The 20,430-nt window shown below is 33.1% G+C and overlaps 1 protein-coding gene across 17 annotated transcripts in view; it reads left to right on the top strand.

Annotated features, from left to right (window-relative positions):
* The window catches only part of brsk2b (BR serine/threonine kinase 2b), a 268,040-nt gene that overhangs the window by 211,210 nt on the left and 36,400 nt on the right, over nucleotides 1-20,430 (top strand). For all 17 annotated transcript variants that reach the window (XM_087261795.1, XM_087261790.1, XM_087261796.1 and 14 more), the window contains exons 6-9: nucleotides 4,468-4,501; nucleotides 5,438-5,506; nucleotides 14,326-14,472; nucleotides 19,688-19,719. In XM_087261795.1, coding sequence (XP_087117921.1) covers nucleotides 4,468-4,501; nucleotides 5,438-5,506; nucleotides 14,326-14,472; nucleotides 19,688-19,719 — 282 coding nt within the window. The remainder of the gene's footprint in view (nucleotides 1-4,467; nucleotides 4,502-5,437; nucleotides 5,507-14,325; nucleotides 14,473-19,687; nucleotides 19,720-20,430) is intronic.

Raw genomic sequence — 20,430 nt, 5'->3', positions numbered from 1 at the left:
TGATTTTCTTTTCTTCACATAACAGATTAACATGTAGCTTGACTGTTGCAGAAAAATAATAGGTTAAATACCAAAATGGGATTTAATTTACAAACAAGTAAAATAAATATATTTTTAATAAAATGAAAGAGCGAAGAACTTAAACTATTCAAATGTTGCTGAATGAAACTTTACAGTAATTACCATATGTAAAAATATGTAATGTCCGAAAAAGCGTTTTGAGGTGTTTTGATAGTTCAGAGCCACCGTTCAATATGAATATGCCGATCAAACTAAATACAATCCTACATCAACAACACATGGCTAGCAACACATTGATAATAACAAATAATCATATTAGATTACAAACAACTCAACTAGTTGTTTAGCACGTGTGCATCGCTGCTATTATGTTTACACATGGCATATTTTTCCTGAGGCGATTTAAACCAAAATACACAATGACACTCTTTTAAACAAATTTACAATAATAAGAAATACGGTAACTTACTGAGTTATTAACACACAGCTATACCACACAAAGTAAGAACGAACTATTAAGGTATAAAAAAGCTCTGTTATAGTGCATTGGACAAGTTTGAACAAGTTCAACTCAAGCATGTGCGAGGCAGCCAGTTTTGTACAATTACATAATCTATAAAGATATCGGCCTAATATTGACATTGAACAAAACGATAACATTAAAAATAGTATTTATCAGCCAATAACGATATGGCCACTAATATATTGTGCATCTCTAATTGCTATGGAAGTCAACGGGTACTATCAACAAGTATACTTTAAAATAACTTTTGGTTTTGGTTCAACAGAAGAACAAAACTCAAATTGCTTTTGAACAAGTGAAGGGTAAATAAATAATGACAGAGATTTCAATTTTGGGTGATCTATGTCTTTAATGCTATTCCAAGCTTGTCTTAAATAAGTTTTGGCATGAATTTGATAGTTGTATTTACATTAAAGGTCGATGTTGATTTAAAAAAAAAAACTAGCAATAGGATCATTCTGTTTGAAAGTCTTGTGCACTAATGCACCACTGATGGTGAAATGGCTCAGTATTAATAACTGAAATATCTGACTTCTAGCACCCAGACACAGAGGCACTTCCTGAACTGCTTCTATTAGTGAAAAACATGAACATGATGGCCTGACCTCGCTCTGGCTTTCGTATCCCCTGTGAATGTGTAATGCATGCCATTAGAGGCCCCATTATCAATGAAAACGAGAGGGCTAGGTGCCACGGAGCACAGCACATTATCACAGATAAAGATTAATCAAGACTTTAAAATCCTCCCTGAGTGACCAGACCATATCTTTGACTTGAGTCGGTGTACTTCGGCTCCTATTAGCCACCACTAAAATGGTGCCATGCTTTTGATGCTTTCTTCCGACAGAGGCATGTTGTAATTATCGATTGTGACTTTCCCATCTCTAGGCGCAGATATGACAGTTTTTAATTAAACGCATTCATCTTTAGCCCCTTCATATGCTGTCTGCCTGACACAAATGTATTCTGTTTACCACGGTTAATGGACCCAATTGAATTTGAAAGGGCCAGACCCCTTACATGTGAGAACAGGAAGGCAGAAGGAGCAACACTGAGCCTTGCAGTAATATCTCTGTGCCAGGCGTTTATTCATTTGTTCATCTTCGCCTAGCCAATGGACTGACCCAATTTTGAGAAAAGCTTTTGTAGAGAAAAGTATCTGGCAAGTTTGCAGCCCAGCGGTAATTTTGACCAAAGGGTTGGTTACATACTGTATAAAATGCCTACAAGTCCACTTGGAAATCCGGTAAATTTAATTAAGATCCCCCTCCAGAATTTCCATTCAAGTGAAACTAGATTACCCACAGTACAGTGCAAAATTCCCAAGTACCACTGGTCATATTTGGACCATTACTCTGGGTTTGACAATGACATCAAAGCAACATTTTGTTCTCTGAGGCAAAACCAGCCCTGACTAACCAGCACAAAGTTAGATTAGCTCAGAGTGAACATATAGAGAGAAAAACAGTGTATTTTTGCCTCTTTAACCAGCGTCCCTCAAGTCAGACCATCAGCGCTTGAGAAATAACAAAAATATCTTCAAAAAACCATGAACAACCTCTTGGTCTGTATGAGTAATTCTCTCCATCAGGGTCTTTTCACAACAGCTTAATCACCCCCCGTGGCTGCCTTGATTTGCCATATCAATCCTCCCTCATGTTCCTATCATAGGGGATATCCATGACACACATACAGAAAGCAGGCTTCTGCAGAAATATTCTCATTTCACTGCTAGAACTGTTACTGTGGTGTAGTTTGCAAGATAATGAGCTGGGGAGGATTTGTTTATCGTGCATCATTTCTTAATGTGGTTTTATTAATATTTTGACTGCTGGGGAATAACGTTATAAGGTCATAGTAATTATGTTCCGTCACAGGGGATCTGTTTTAATAGGGTAAAACCAATTTTGAGTCAATGTTTAAGTTGACATTCTTATTAGATAATGCATAATCTATAATAAACTAAAAATGTCATTTTTTTAAAGCATTAATGTTATATTATTCATGTACTGAGAACATTTTAACAGTAATGTATAATATCTGCCTAATTTTACACTGGAATGTGGCACAGAAACAATTTTTCAAGTTGTATTTAAAGGGATAGTTAAATACTTAAATAAAAAGGTGTCTATCAGAGATGTACCTATAGATGAGGGTTTTTCTTCACTATAGAACGTTTAAGAATATGTTAAAGCTGAAACTAAGGTACTTTGTAATTCATAAAATATAAGTCAATGGATTTTAGAACTTAGAGAGGGAAAAAAATAACACTTTAATTAAGGTACCAATTCTTACTAATAACTAGTGTCTTATTACCTGGCTATTATTAATATATTGACTGTTTGTACTTATAAAATACATATTCTGCATAATTTGATTGTAGCTTAATAACTATTAATAAGTAGGAGATTGTTGAGGAAAACAAAATCATATAATGGTTTGTGAGTAGCGAAAATTGTACCTTAAAATAAACAACATATAGGGAAAATATAATGAATACCTGGGGCTTCTGACAATACATGGAGTTCTTAAAGGGATAGTACATCCCAAAATTAAATTTCTGCCATCATTTACTCAACCTTCACTTGTTTCAAACCTGTTTGTGTTTCTGGTCACACTTTATTTTAGTGGTCTGTTTGTTGAATTAAGTTACATTGCATCTGCATGCCAACTAATTCTCATTAGATTGTAAGTAGACTGTTAGGTTTGGGTCAGGGTTGGGGTTAGGGTTAGTGTTAGTTGACATGTACTTGCAAACTTTCTTATAGTCAGATAAATGTCTGTTGAAAGAGCAGTAACAACAGATATTAAGCAGACAGTCTACTAATACTCAATGGACCATCAAAATAAAGTGTTACCAAGTTTATTTCTTGTGTTGAACACCAAAGAAGATATTTTAAAGAAAGCTGAAATCCTGTAACCATTGACTTGCATAGTATTTTTATTTTAAAAATAAATTATGAATGTCAATGGTTACAGCTTTTCAGCTTTCTTCAAATTATCTTCTTTAGCGTTAATAGAAACTCTTAGAAAGGTTTGGAAAGGTTTGGAACCCCTTGAGAGAGATTGAATAGTGAGTAATTATTATTTTTTTCAGCTGAACTATCTCTTTAAGAAGTTTAATGAACAGTCTGCACAAGAAACCTTATGACATTATATTATTAGAACATTATATATGTCCTACCTTTAAAAAGCCTCAACTGCAATTTGTGCATTATGAATGGCCTTTATAAAAATGTGCAAAACAAATGCATCTCTGAAATACCCAGACACACTTACAGAAACTATATTGCTTTGATTCATCTCTCATTATTTTAACAGTAATGGCTTATATTTCTTTCCATCCAGAACGAATGAGGTACCAACTGTGTATATCGGGCACAAAAGCGTTGAATTGGCTGAGCGAGAGCATGTTGCATTAACCACTTAATTTAGTATAAAGCCCTGCAGTTTGGTGCTGGAAACAGCAATAATAGCTTTCACCCACAGTGAGCAGTAGTTACGTTTTTTAAAGCATAGAACGTAAAGCATCAATACATACTTAATCTACATAATGCTTTATGACACTTGCGATGAAGAAACAGGCTTTTACGCACTATATAGAGAATTGGTGCTGAAAAATGGAGAAGTGCTTCTGATGATGTTCCATGCTGTTAAAATATATTACACAATTCAAATGATTACAGACCTGTTTTACACACTCTCTGCAGAAAGTCATTGCAGTTTAATGGTATATTATTGGATCATTTGACTACAGCATGCATAGGGTGTTTTGACAGTATGTCTGAAAAAATGGTGTGAAGATCCTCATGTACATCTCAGAGAGATGTTACTGAATTAGTTTACCGAATAAGTCCTCTAAGGGTTATTTTTGTCAAGCTTGGGTGAGACAAATGATGAAATATTGTCTTGTTTTCTTGCAGATCCCCTCACTATGCCTGTCCAGAGGTTATAAGGGTAAGTATGTGCTCTCAGTAATGGAGTTTCCACTGAATCTCTCACTCTATTTCTCCCATTCAAATGAGCTTTGTTGGCATCACAGTATTGCCAACGCATTGTTCATTACATAAATAATGAACTAACAGTTATATAATAAAAAGATAAATATTTCTGTGTGGAGTTTGCATGTTTTCCCCGTGTTAGAGTGGGTTTACTCCAGGTGCTCTGGTTTCCCCCACAGTACAAAGACATGTGCTATAGGTGAATTGAATAAACTAAATTGTCTGTAGTGAATGTGTGTGTGTGTGTGTGTGTGTGTGTGTGTGTGTGTGTGTGTGTGTGTGTGTGTGTGTGTGTCTGCGTGTGCATGTGCATTTGAGAGTGTATGGGTGTTTTCCAGTACTGGGTTGCAGCTGAAAGGGTATCTGCTATGTAAAACATATGCCGGAATAGTTGTCGGTTCATTCCGCTGTGGTGACCCCAGATTAATAAAGGGACTAAGCCGAAAGGAAAATTAATTAATGGATAATAATAATAATAATAATAATAATAATAATTATTATTATTATTATTATGATGATGATGATAATGCTCATGATAATTAATATTTTTATTATTATTATTATTTTATATTATTATTATTATTATTAGTAGTAGTAGTAGTAGTAGTAGTAGTATTATCTCTGTCGATAATAAAAATATGTTTATAAAATTTTCTGATAGGAACAGCTAAACTAACAGTGTGGAAACACTAAGAAATAAAGGTTTACAGTTAGGTCAATCCAGATCCTGAAGAAATGTTGAAGTAGTTAATAACAGGAGGTTAAAGATGGAATTTGCATATTATAAGTTGACAAATAATTGTGTGTTTTTTGTGAAATATGTAAATTATACAAATAACAGTGTAGTTAAACATTCTCTCTCTCCCTCTCTCTATCTCTCTCTGTCTGACAGGGGGAGAAATACGATGGCAGGAAAGCTGATGTATGGAGCTGTGGAGTCATTCTCTTTGCACTTTTGGTGGTGAGTGAGAGCTTTCCATGGCAGAGACTTCATTTTGTGTCAGATAATTCTACTGTAATGTAGACCTGCTCGTATGACAAATTTGAGCCGCAGTCTCTCTCCCAGCAGCATGTAATGGGGAAAAAAGAAATCCCCTGTATCTGTATAATAGCCTTATCAGGGGATGAGGGAGAATCCAGATGAGGATACTTCAATGCTACACTGTAAAAAGTGCTACACTCACAAAGTTGGTTCTATCTACTTTAAATAATTGCAATCTAGTTAATTTTATTTGTTTTATACCAAAAAAATAAAATTTGCTTCCTCTTTACTTAAAATATATCAGTTTTTATATAACTGTATATTTTGAATAAAACTAATGCAATTTATTTGAGTAGATTTTTGTACGTGGTTATTGTGTAGAATAAATGTTTTAAAAGTGAGTTGACACAGACAATTTATTAGAGCAGCTGTCGATGTGGGCAGGTGTTCATAAAACGTGATTTTAATAGTTTGGCGTGACTCCTTTTTCATTGCCCGGGATTTAGCAGGCAGACGCAGCTTCTGCAATGGTCGACATTAACTGCTCCCAGCAGCGGATCTGATTAACACGGTAAGTTGCAAATTTAGCCGAATGATAATTGTAAAGTCATGCAAAACTGCTGTCTTTGCTAGGCAGGTGAGGTTTTAGCTTTGTAAATTGTACTGTAGCCTCAGGTATGTTAACAGTTAACTTAGACTGCTCTCACATGGAAAGCTAAGTTGGCTAACGCTAACCAACGCTAGTTTATGCTAACGAATAAAAGTGATATTATTGAGAAAAATAGTGAAAGTAGTTTTAAAACACTTAGTAGGTATAACTAACGTTGCAGAACCGATTAACAAGGTCACTGGTGGGCGGTCGGGGTGTGGGGGTTCAGTTTGTTAGCGCTAACTTGGCTAAAGTTAGCTCACCTAAGTTATAGCAGCACATTAAGGATGGATATTAAATTCAGAAACGTATGCAACAGTTAAGTAGTTTGTGTTTAACGTAAGAGAAAGTATAACTTAAAGTTTGTGTTTTAGAGATTTAGTCCATAAGTTTTTTAATGCTGCATAGTGAATAAATTACAGATTTACAATTTATTTTAACTTAAATTACATTTACTACTGATGTTTACAGAACCATTTAAATTGTATGCACCTCATTCTAAAATGCATGTTCTTGGTCTTTAGATACCAAAGTGATTTTGTTACTGTGGATCTTCAAACTTCACATCCAGGTAAGAAAAACATTAGATACAATTACAGCTATAATTATTTGCAGGTAAGTAAAACATTGGTAAAATTGCAAACAATAGTGGGCTCCATAGAATTAACTTACATTTGATATCTGAAGATTTTTTTATGTGTGCAACAGTAAAAACAGTATAAAAATATCCTAATGCAGTTTCTTATTATCTGTCAGTCTTTCAATAAAGCTAACTGATAACACTGAATCACTGAACTGTCATTTGCCAGTGACATTACATTTGAAGAAAAAGTCAATTAAATGTAGCTTTAGCAAAAATTTAATGTAAACCTTAATGTAATGTGTAAAATGGCAATGTATTTATTTATTTAATAAAATTTGTATTATGCAAAGTTTGGTGCAAAATAAAGATGACAATTAAATTATAGAATTTGTATTCTATAATTTTTATATAGCCATTTTCAAACAGTTTTAATATCTAAATTAAATACACATTCTTATGCTTTATAAGTTGCCAAAATAAACAAAAAATATAATACCTAAATTTTAACAATTCTTTGATTGACAGGAAACCACAATGACATGCACTGTTACACTGAGTAAAATCACAGTTTTCTTTAAAATTTGATAACTAAAAACACCTGGAATAATGTAATTACACAACCTCTATAACCTTTTTTTATTTTTTAAATAGAAGTTAGGTAATTTTAACTAAGGTAATTTTTAACTGATAAACTAAGGTGTTTCATCCATGCATCATTCTCACTGGACTTTTGTAACTTCACTTGTAGTTATTTTCTATTTAGTATTTAGCTATTTAATGTTGTTTGGTAGCAACCACCTGAACTCCTGTTTCTTTTTGTCTCTACCAATAGAGTTGTGAGGAATCAGAGGTGCATGCGGCTGCCCACGGGAAAAATTTGCCATCAGCCCAACACAGTTTGGATTATCATAGGACTGTCAGAGGTTTGCCAAACCTGTCAAATGCATGATGGCTCCTGTTTGGACTTACCGATGTCCTCGACTTCAAGTATCCATCAAAACTGTATACATTTGAGATGTATTAGAGACTCTTTGTGGGACTGGACATTATGCATCCAAAATCTTCATCAAAATATGCAAATCTCCTCACTGAGTTGCCTTGGATGATTTCTCAATAGGATCTGGTATTATTAATGTTTTTATTTATGTATTGTGTATGTGTAGCCACATTAATGGCCTGTTTTGTAGTCACTATTAAAAGGAACATCGATTGATATTGAATACATGTTATGGTCTTTAATCCATCTTCCCATTCTTATTTAATTGTTATTGACAGGAAAGTCTGTTTATCTGTTTTTACTAGTGTATATTGTGCTTACAATAAAGAAACGAAGATTTATTTTCTGAGGTTACAGCCAGAAGTCAATTAAATTAGTTTTAAATGACATATGCATGGTTAATTTTATTTAGATCATTAAGTTCATAATACTTAATTAAAATGAGTACAGTCAACATATAGCAATGTATAAGTAAGTTAAGTTTAACAAAAAAAGTAAGTTTATCTGATTTGAGTAATTTTAGAAATATTAGTTGGCTCAACTTAATTTTATTGCATTTGTTTTAAGCAATGTTTTAGTGTTTAAAATACTTAAAAAAGGCTGGAAGTTGAATCAACCTAAAACGTCCGATGCAACCACTTGCCTCACTTTTTATAAGTTAGATCTAAGTAACATTTTTTACAGTGTAGTTAATCAGCTAAGCAAGAGTTGGCTTTTAGGAGAATCAAGGTGTTACTGGCCCTGTATTCTGAGCTCAAAAGATTGACAACACCAAAGCTCCACCATGGTTTCTGTCTCCAGTCGGGGAATCATCTTTATACCAGACATGAGAGAGATCGACTCTTTTTATTCATCATACTGAGCGTTTCATGAACCCGCTTTTATCTTCTTACTCTTCCTTACTTAGACTTTAAAAGATTTCAAGTACTTTCAAGGAGGAGGGAATTAAATAATGATTCCAATGCCTTGCTTTTGTCAAACACAAATCTCACATCGGGGTTGGTAAGAATTTGTGTTTATGTTTTTAAAAAAGTTCTCCAAGGTTGTATTTTGTTTATAAAGAATATTATTTTGAATGCAATCGATCTGATAACAGGTATGAACTTTGTGCTTGGAAACATTTCTTGTTGATATTGCAGCTAATATTGTTGTGTTGATCAACACTTGTATATTCACATAAAAATGTAATTTTGATTTTGATTTTGATGATTAAATTGACCTGCATTAGACTTTAAATTCTGTAAATCACAAAAGATGATGACATGAAAACACTTTACAATTACGTTATATTATTTCACTTTAATTAATGTATACACCACCTGACAAATTTCTTGTCGTCGATCCCAGTTGTAAGAGCAACAACTAATAACTTGACTTCTAGTTGATCATTTGGAAAAGTGGCAGAAGGTAGACAATGAATCATCAGTTTGGTGAAGGGAAAATCATGGTTTGGGGTTACATTCAGTATGGGGGCGTACGAGAGATCTTCACAGTGGATAGCAACATCAACAGCCTGAGGTATCAAGATATTTGTGCTGCCCATTACATTATAAACCACAGGAGAGGGCAAATTTTACAGCAGGATAGCGCTCCTTCTCATACTTCAGCCAAGGTCAAGGTGCTCCAGGATTGGCCAGTCCAGTCACCAGACATATATTATACTGAGACTAATATTACTGAGCATGTCTGAGGTAAGATGAAGGAGGAGGCATTAAAGATAAATCCAAATAATCTTGAACTATGACAGTCCTGCTAGAACACTTTCTTTGCCATTCCAGATGACTTTATTCATAAGTGATTTGAGTCATTGCAGAGATGTATGGATGCAGTCCTCCAATGTCATACACAATATTCATTCTTTTTCCACTGCACCATGACTTTACATTTTATATTGGACATGATTTATGTTAAGTGACAAGACTTTAGTTTAAGCAAAGTCAGAGCTTACTGTCCTAATTAAATCATTAAAAATCAAGGCATGATCATATTTTATTTTGGTAAAATAAGTGTGACATTGAGGCCTTTGCCTTTCATATGAGCTACTTCTGATACTACTGTAAATGATTGACTAGAAGTCAAGTTAATATTTGTTGTTCCTAAAACTTGAATTTGAGACAAGACTTTTGTCAGGTAGTGTTTACAGGGAAAATAAAATGAATACCTGTGGCTTCTGACAGGCGACAGACTTAGATTGTTTTTACTGTATTTTACTTTTTTTTTTTTTGATACGGTCAATAGATGAATAGTAGTCAGTCCAATTTATTTTTTTGTCATCTGTTTTCCTGTACAGGTTTATTTATTAAAGAAAAGGCCAAAATACTCAGCAGTTGTAAAAAATACCGGAAGAATCCAGTAGCTTTGAATCTGTGTGTGTTTTAAAAAATAAATAAAATATATATTATTATATATTATATTTTTAATTCTCTTTATATATATATATATATATATATATATATATATATATATATATATATATATATATATATATATATATATATATATATATATATATATATATATATATAGTATAAGAATATTAGTAGTATAATAGTATAATCAAAATAAATGTTTTGCTAATAAATAAAGGTTTAAAATAAGCATTTTCTCTAGACAATCAGTTTACGACATGGCCCCTTAAACGTTTTCGGAGAAGGAGGTTGGCCTCGAAGTGAAAAAGGTTGAGAACCCCTGAACTAAGCCACATTGAAAGCATGAACATTTCAATCTAAATGAAATGCAGTATGTGATCAGAATCTATTCATCACTTTTAGCAAATTTTACAGTGCTTCTGACAGGTGTCACTGCCTTCACCTCACACTGATTGGCTGCCATCCTGCATTTTTTTGCTTCTCATTTGCATGAAGTTAAACGTTTCTTAACTTCCTGACATTCTGACTGCCTATTCAGCTCCCCTGTCAATCCCACACTCCCTCATGCAAACCTCGCCTCCAGCTCCAGTATAGGGAAACAAACTGAAAATCATCTCTGTTTATCTTGGTGCCAGTGGACACGTATGGTCACGCCAAGCCGTTGATCAACTTGAGAACTTTCTTATCCGTTCTTTTGTCGTTTTTCCTTTATCAAACAACTGAGACAAACGGCAGTAGCTTATAATTAAATCACTCCGAAACCAAACATCAAGCCCTCTGATTCTCTGACGGCAGAAGGCTTGCTTTGAGTCCGGATAATCAAGCTGGTCCGAGTGTAATTACTGTTCAAGACCATGAGCTCGACACAATTCCAACCCAGAACCGTTTGCCCCAGCGAAATTGAAAAGCCAATTGATTTCCTGTTCTCTTTTGTGTTTGTGCGCTCCATTATAACCGCATCCTCTTCACAAACCAATCCAATTATTCCTGCATATCCCAGGAATCTGTTCTTTGATCTTTCATTGCTCGACAACCTTTTATTAGCGATGCAGTCTGCATCCCCCCCTTTTTTATTTGTTTATCTACTTTGCTAGTTTTTGCTTGATTATATCATCTGTTACGCGATCCTGTCGTCAGTCATGCTTGTGAATTTTCTGTGTCATTTATCAAGCGCTGACATCTCAGTAGTGTCAGGGGCCCTGATGGGTCTCTCTGATGTGAAAATGATGAAGTGTATCTTGTGCAAAACAAAGCTAATTATCTAAGCACAATCATCTCTCTGTGCCAGACTTTTTTTATTTATACTGCGTCCTACTTCCTATGTAGATCTGCTTCATAAAACTCTGAAATATAGATGGGGTGCTTGCTCTTTGTCAAAGTATTCGTGACTTGTGTGCTTTCAGTTTTTACCATTATTTGTTTAGAAACACACAAATGCCACTTTGTAATGCCACATTCAAGTTGAAACAGCATGCAAATATAAATGAATACAACAAGAAGTCACTGTTTATAAATTTACTCAGAACTTTGGGGTGAGTAGTATGTGACATGGTATGATACACCCTGTAATGTTGCATAGGTTTATTTTTGGGAATAGGCAAAATACATTGTCTAAAGTACAGATTTTTTTTTCTTTTATGACAAAAATAATTAGAATTTTATATATATTAAAAAAAAATCATGTTTCATGAAGACATTGGGTAATTTTTCTACTAATTGAGTAATTTTTCTTCTGTAAATATATAAAAATTCAACCATTGATTCGTTATGTGCTTTGTTAAGCACTTAATTTGGTCAACTTTCAAGGCAATTTTCTTAAAAAAATTTTTTTTATATTTTTTAACCATAATAATCCAGACTTTCCATAGTTTTAGCCTTTTTTTTGTCTCAACAAACCATAACCCAATGAAAAGCTTATTTATTCAGCTTTCATGTGATGTTTTAATCTCAGTTTCATTAAATTGACACTCTTGACTGGTTTTGTGGTACATGATCAAATTAAAATATATAGTTAAAATTATCTCATGAAACTAATTTGTTAGTAGTTGACAAACAGGGTTATCTAGTACAGTACACCCCATGTGAACCACATGTCAGTATTGACAATACATAAAAATTATATATATATATATATATATATATATATATATATATATATATATATATATATATATATATATATATATATATATATATATATATATATATATGGAACAGTGATAATTCTCTTTTTTTTTTTTTGTTAAAAATAAGTTCAAAAGTTCACATTTAGATATTGCTTGACGCCATTAGCAGGTTTGGCATGCTGTCCCGGGAGAGAATCCTAAGCTCGGAGATAATTGAGCCCAGGGCTCCCAACTAGTCAATAAGCAAATAAGGGGTTTGAGATCTAGTAGGTCTGAAGAACTGCCCCTTGTAAAGGGAGGAAAAACAGGAGATGGTGTGAAAGGGGGGATTCTTCCAAAATGAAGATAAGGTAGTAGGGCGAAATCTGTCTATTTAATGTAAGCTTGAATCAGTCTGATTGGATTATTGCTGATTATGGATGAGAGGCCAGCTACGATCAATCATAGTACATGCTCCTCGCGAAATTAGTTAGTAAAACCTCACTTATAGTGACAGTAAAAAAAAATTGAATATATAATATAATGTAAACATTCACAGAAAAATAAACAAATGATCAAAAGCCTATCTACTATTGTGTGCTCAGTTTAAGAAAACATGGATAAAAAATGTTTACTTCAAGTATCCTACCAAGGATTATTTTGTATTCTTCATCCAAAATGGGACAAATATATTAGAGGTCTGAACCTGGTCTCATAGTTCAATTCGGTTAAGATCATGCCATTGATTTGGTTCAATTCTAGTATTCTACCTTTTTTTTAACAATACAATCATAATAACCATAACAATGGATTACATCAAGTACAACAATAAACAAGGAAAATTATTATTAATAATAATAATAATAATAATAAAGAAAGATTATAAAAACAAGGTACAGAGGCAAAATATCAAATTAAATAATATTTACAAATTTCTTATATAATTTCTATGTTTTCACACTTTTTCGCTATAAACATTTTGTAAAGTAGTAATTAAACAAGTCACAAAGACAATTCTGCAACTTAGGTAGTGATGAAGAAAATTTACATTTGTGAATATAATATTTACCCAATAAAAAAAAAAAAAAAAATATATATATATATATATATATATATATATATATATATATATATATATATATATATATATATATATATATTGCCTATAAATTCTATTTTATGTTTGTCCTGAGAAAAGTAACAAATTATATCACACATGGAAAAATAAATGTTAATTTTATATTTTTTAAATAAAAAAGATGGATAAATTAGACCAAAACATTTTGACATGTGGGCATTTGACAAAAAGATGATCAATCGATTCGATAATTTAGTTACAGAGGACGCAGTTTGAATTAGGATTACCAAATTTAGATACCATCTCATTTGTGGGGTAGATATTGTGTAACAAATTTAAATGTACTTAGTATTCCACCGTGACATAGCGCATATGAGATAAATGTCAGAGGAGAATAACCTGCGATTATCTATTACTGAAGCGATATCGAATTGTTTGCGTCTGCATCACGATGCACAGAAGAAACTATTAATTTTGACACCCCTAAAATATATTATTACAGAGTGTTATGCTAGTTTTGTTTAAGCAGGGGGCAACTTTCCAGAATATTTGTGAACTTGATAAAGATATGAGCTAGTCATATGTTTTAACTGATGAAACAGAGAGAATCAACATCAACACTATTGCAGCAAAAAATGTGTATTTGTGTTCTTCAAGTCCAAAAATTAAGTGTCTTTTTTTTCTTAAAACTAGCAAAATAACTTGTCAGTGGTGTAATTAAAATACATTTATTTCAAATCAAGTAAAACAAAAACAAATAGTTTACTCAAGCCATTAGCCAATTATAGAAAAAAGCACTTAATTTTGACTTAATGTTTCAAAAAACACACCACTATTTTTACTTGTCTAGAAAAGGTTATTTGATTTAACAATTTTAGATATTTGGATTGAAACAAGACAATAACTCTTAGTAAGAACAGCTTATTTTGCAATGCATTTTTGAAAGGATTGTGTGTCTTTCAGTATACAATAAAAGCTGGTTACGTAGCTGACTTGTACTGTATTTCTCTATGTCAGGGTGCTTTGCCATTCGATGACGATAACCTGAGGAATTTGCTGGAGAAAGTGAAGCTCGGGGTCTTTCACATGCCCCATTTCATCCCTCCAGACTGCCAGAACCTCCTGAGGGGGATGATCGAGGTGGACGCCACCAAAAGGCTCACGGTTAGTAATAACATTCTCATTTCTGACAATTTCATAATTTACTATCATAATTCAAACCGTTTCCTTGATGCTAAAATAGTTTCTAAATCAAAAATCATCTTCATCCTAAAGGACTGTAGTGGGGAATCACAGGAGTTCAGATTACCTGTGTTATCCTCCTATTTATATGCACATTTATGGAAAATTGCATACAAGAATGTTTAATGGAAATGACAGGATTAGCATAAGAATTGAGCTTTTTGAAAATTTACATAACTGAGTAAGAAAGACTTTTTATCTGATAAGAAAAAATAAGCTATAATGGAAACACATTTACCTAATAAAATCCAGCATTGGCATTAATAAGTGATGCGATTTTGCTTTAACAGATAGGTCATTATCCCTTTTAAAGTGCCTTTGAGATGTCAGAATTTTTTTTTAAAAAGTTTGAGATTTTTGATTTAACTAAATAGTTGTTGTATTAATTAGACCTTAGGCGGTAAGAAATTAATGTTGGTCAAGCTCCTGCACTTTTTATAAATAAACTGAAAGCCGACAAACAGTAAATAAACCTCAAATTATAGATTTGGGAAAAAGTCTATTTATAATAATGAAATCATGGACAAAACATTTTATTCTCAATAAAATATGCAATCGTTGCACATTCTTTTCAAAATACAACCCAAGTATTGCATCTTCTGGTGTAGTATGTGTGTGTTGTAACATAAATAAAATAAAAACATTAACTAATTAACAATAAAAAGAGAAAAATAAATAAAGTGTCAATAGAGGACATTTTTTATCTAAAGATAGGATTTATTCAATACAGATTGTACCTGCTGCTGATAAAGTGTTTTTCTATTTAAGCTCTTTGTACACAGTTTAAAAGCTATATTTACCATTTCAGAATTTTTTAAATATTAATTATTATTTTACTATGACAGGTGAGCATGTTAAGCTTGATAACTTTCAGTTTCAAACACAATTTTTTGTTGTTGTTTGAAACAACAACAAATTGTTGTTGTTTGTTGCTCTTTTGGAGCGCAGATGCTTTTTCTTGAGCATCTGCGCTCCTAAAGAACGTGAAAGTGGTGTGCCTCTAAAAGTCACACAAGTCAGTTATTAAATAAGAAAAATAACCTAGAGGGACTTTTCCTAAAGCAGAAAAAAAATTCTTCTTGATATTTGGTGCCAGTTTATTAGAAAGAAATATTTATTTAATAAAAATAATTCACCAATGATTCATGCAATATGCATACATTTAATTCACTTATTTGGATGGAAGCATAGCTAGTGCTGCATGTGCGCCACACTGTCTACAGATGCTGGTTTGCTGTGCAGCTCCACAGACATTTACAGTGTATTAAGCTGATTTCTATTAAATAAGTGTTACGGGTCTGAGAGCTCTTCTGCGTTTCAGCTGTCACTTCAGGTCAACACACAGCAGAACTAATCCAACCAGCTTGTCTGTCCGGATCTCACACATTAGTTTCAGAAAGCCTGTGTGTCTGCGTCTCCGTCTATCTCTTTCTTACTCTCTTTCATGGTCCCCTCATCTCTCAGCTCTTCTCCCTCAGCAATCGCTTTCATTGTGGTGCTTCGGAGCAGCCCCCCTTTCCCCTAAAACATACTGAAGCGACAAGAGGTTTATAAGCTCGTCCTGACACCAAGCCTTTGAAATGCTTCAGTTTCCCTTTTTTTTTTTTTGGCTTTCCAGAGAAAACAGATAGCTGTCTTCACTGCCCACATCTCTTAGTGATTGAAAACAATAGTGCTCTCCTAGGATGGATTCAAACATAGCTCATTTCCTGTGCGGTTTGTCAGTTATATAAAAGAGATCTTTTGTATGTTCCAGAGTGGGAAGGAAGTCGATACTGTCTTATTGCCAGTTTGAAATATTATCTAATAGTTTCAATTAAAATGATCCAATAGAGTATTGCACAGTACTGAGCGTACCGCAGTTTTACGCACATATGGACTATGTATCACAATTGTTTCTTGAACGCTGTCAATGTCAGCACGCGTTGACGGCGTCGTTTATCTGCACTCATTTTGAGTCGGAGCACCAAATTCTCTAAAGGAATTTAAAGGCCTTCAACATCTTTGATTCAATTGGCATGGTGCATTTCATCATACAGCAGTTATTTCATCATCATTTGATGAATTACTGCTGCCATCAACAGAAGAAAATGTTGTTATCTTTAGCTGTATAGCACTTTATACAATAGAGTGTGCTAAAGCTGCTTCACAGAGATAGACAGGAAAATACAGTGCTCAGCATATATAAGTACACCCCTCACAAATCTCTCTTTTAAATTCATATTTTTTATAGAAATAACTAAAAATATTATATGTGTGCATATGCATTAGATTAGTCAATGCTGAAGACATATCTGGAGCTTATCCAACAAAATAACCTACAATAACGGTCCAAAAACTAGTACAGCCGAATGTATATGTTATTGACAAATATAAAATTTTAATTTAAAAAAGAGAAAAATTAAGAAAAGCAAAAACACAAAAACAAAATGTGTTTTTCAATATTTTGCTTAAATTTAATTGTATTATCTTTCAATTTCTAAATGTGTTTGGTGACTAAAATATTATTTCAATAAATATATATGTTTAATAAATCTGTTTTGTTTAAATGCACCCAAATACATTCCCTATATTTACTGGGAAATGGAGGAAAATATTCATTTTCAAAATGGGGTGGGGTACAATAATAATGTATAAGATAATAAGATAATAATAAATATAATAATAATAATAATAATAATAATAATAAGAAGAAGAAGAAGAAGAAGAAGAAGAATGATGTAGTGATGAGTGTTTACCAAAACCATAGTTTCTCTGTCGCAAATCTATCGTTTGAACCACGTTAGTTATGACGTAAAAAAATAACCTCATAATTTTTTTGTGCAGTTATATTGTTTTACATGCTCCCGCATTTTTAAAAACTCAATATTAGTTTTGGTAAAAAACATGGACTCGTTTTCCATATTAATTGTAATATATGTAAACAACACATATAGGACCAATGTTTCCTTTACAAATATTTTTAAGAACATTACATATATTATTCTAAAACATAAAACCACTTACAAAAAGTTACCACATTATAATCTCATGTATAAATCATATAAATAAATAAATAAATAAATAAATAAATAAAGGATATTTAAAAATAAATTGAATTTAATATTTTATATTTATTATATATATTTTATATTTTATTTATTAGGAGTTGTTTTATTAATATATTTATTTCATTATTATTAAGTAGGATATTGTTTATTTATTTAGTTTTTTATTTATGTTTTTGAAAAGTCTACTTTTACAAATTGACACATTCAAGATACTGCATGGTCTAATCAACAGGCCCATGTCATGTACAGTACAGATACATTTCCTAATAAATAACCTATAAATTAAAAGCATTAACGTATGCTATGTTTTTTGTTTTCTCAAGCTTTGTAGGTGTAACGTAAATTCTGCTTTTGAATAATAGGTCACCTATAGCTTTCGTCATGAGCCACTTCATGTGTTCTAAATGGCATAAATGTTTTCAAACTGCATCATAAAGCCAACGCAATTGTCAATATGAAGATAGCTAAAACTGAACTGCAAAAATATTTGAAAAGCAAATGGAAATGCCAAATCAATAAAGTATGTTGGTAATGATGCAACTTGTGACCTTAGTTGGCTACAAACTGATGAACTTCATTGTTGTTGTTTACTAAAATTGCTTTTAAATTAATGGTTTTCACACTTTGTGCCTACAAGTCCCCCTATTGGCCTTAAGTGTGTTTGCATGCACATCTTACCCTGATTGTGCTTAATAAGCTGACAAAGGGTTATGTAAATATGCTAAAAAACATCTAGATTATTGCCTATAACCCCCGGTTTCCTCCAGCATGTAAACACCCTAATCAGCACTCGACTTATTGAAGCATGCAGACACCATAAGTGTTTTCTGAGTAGAGAAGTTAATATATTGCAAACATTCTTTATTGACTCAAGGAAGTATATATATAAAAAAATTGGTTCTCATCTCATGCAGACAGTGGTGAAGTGACAAGTGGTAAAGCTTCAAATTAGACAGGAGAATATGTGCAGGTTTCTCATTAAAATAAGAAATGCAGTGATTTTTCAGTTAAGTTTGGTTTAGCTAGTATGTGCTTATTTTAATGCCTGTTTAGCCTAATTTTAAATCAATTTGCAAATTTGAAACTCGATTGGAAGTTTCCTAAGGCTACTAATAGGCTTCTTTTCCCCTTGTTGATTTCAATTAAATACAAATTCAATTAAATATACCATCTGACATCAATTGTGCTATGCAAATTTCACATTTGTGAAAAAATAAATGTACAGTTAAGCTAATTTACATAGAAAAGAGCACTGACAACTGGATTTGGCTAGTGAAATTGGTTTGCATTATAGTACTGCATGGCAAATGAAATGAATTTTACCTTCAGTATTTACAAGAGCCAAATTATTTTCAACCCTAAATGCAAACCAAAAAATATTGCATAAAGGACATGTCCGAATCCACCTACTTTGAACATTCCAGTTTATAGTGTCATTCCTCACTGTCTGTGGATGAGGTCAAGTGCTGAGTGTTTGCATCTTCTGAAAGGACATGCAAACTCATGTTTTGTTGAATGAATTGCTAAAAATGGTGACACGGTGGCTCAGTGGTTAGCACTGTCACCTCACAGCAAGAAGGCCGCTGGTTTGAGTCCCACCTGGAGTTTGTATGTTCTCCCCTTGTTGTGCATGTGAGAGTGTATGGGTGTTTTCCAGTGTTGGGTTGCAGCTGGAAGGACATCTGCTGTGTAAAACATATGCTAAGTTGGCGGTTCATTCATGAATAAAGTGACTAAGTCGAAAGAAAATGGATGAATGAATTACTAAAAATGATGATTTCACTTATTAGCTAACGTTATCCCTGATGGAATTCTGCAATAACACAACAACCTCTCCCCCTGTCTGCTGCGAAGGCTTCTGTTCTTGTTCTTTGGGCCACAGTTTAATTTGTTTTACTGCTGGAGTGTACATGCCTTTGTATCTTCCACACCTAAACACAATGAGATCAGTGGATGCGACATGAGAGAGATTGGAGACGGCCAGCAGCTCAAAGATGGATTCACTGCATTTATTGTGATCCTCTGTTGCCTTTCTTTGGCCTGTTAATGGTTTGGCTCATGTGTTTTGTTTTTTTCTGTCTTTACAGTTAGAACAGATACAGAAGCACACATGGTACATGTAAGTATATACTTCACTTTTTTGTTTGGATTCATATGTCTGTCTTTGCTCAGAATCTGTCTGTGTGTTTATTCATGTGCATGTATTTTCTGTATATGTGTGCTGTAAATTCCTCTGTGTAACGTTCTAGAAATGACGACTCTGTGGATCTCTAAATAATGTCATGACTGAAGTGTGTGTGTTGTTTGTGTGTGTTTAGACAAGAGCCTTAAGCTCCAGCAGGCTGGCTTCACTCAGTGTTTGTGCCTCCCCTAAGCAATGCTTTGTTTTTATCTTGAACTGCTTCATTTTTCAACACATATTCCTGCAGTATCCAACTTTTTGTATTAGTCATGATTTGTGACTTTGGCCTTAGGGTTCTTATAGTTTTTATCTCTTTCTTACTCTCTTTCTCTCTCTTTCACTCTCTCTTTCGCATTCTCTTTCTCAGCATTTCTTTTCGATATAGTTTTTTGGCTAAATAATTACATTTTTCAGTGATGCCTTGTGTTATTAATGTCTAGAGGCCTTTTCTTGTTTAATGCAGACTGATTGCTAAAGTTTTATTGTATTCAAGTTTGCTTTGGAGTAAAATATGTCTCTATTTTAATGATCTAAGCGCAAAGTCTAAATCAATTTTGCAAAAGCATTAAGGACATGTCTGAATCCACTTTGCTATTTTCAGGACGACAAAACATGCTCTGCGTCCCGGCGCATGGTCTAACAGGGTAG

The sequence above is a fragment of the Danio rerio genome, chromosome 7 (assembly GCF_052040795.2).
Source record: "Danio rerio strain M-AB ecotype USA chromosome 7, GRCz13ab, whole genome shotgun sequence".
NCBI lineage: Eukaryota > Metazoa > Chordata > Actinopteri > Cypriniformes > Danionidae > Danio > Danio rerio.
The sequence above is the reverse complement of the archived record's forward strand: the minus strand, read 5'-3'. Positions and strand labels throughout refer to the sequence as shown.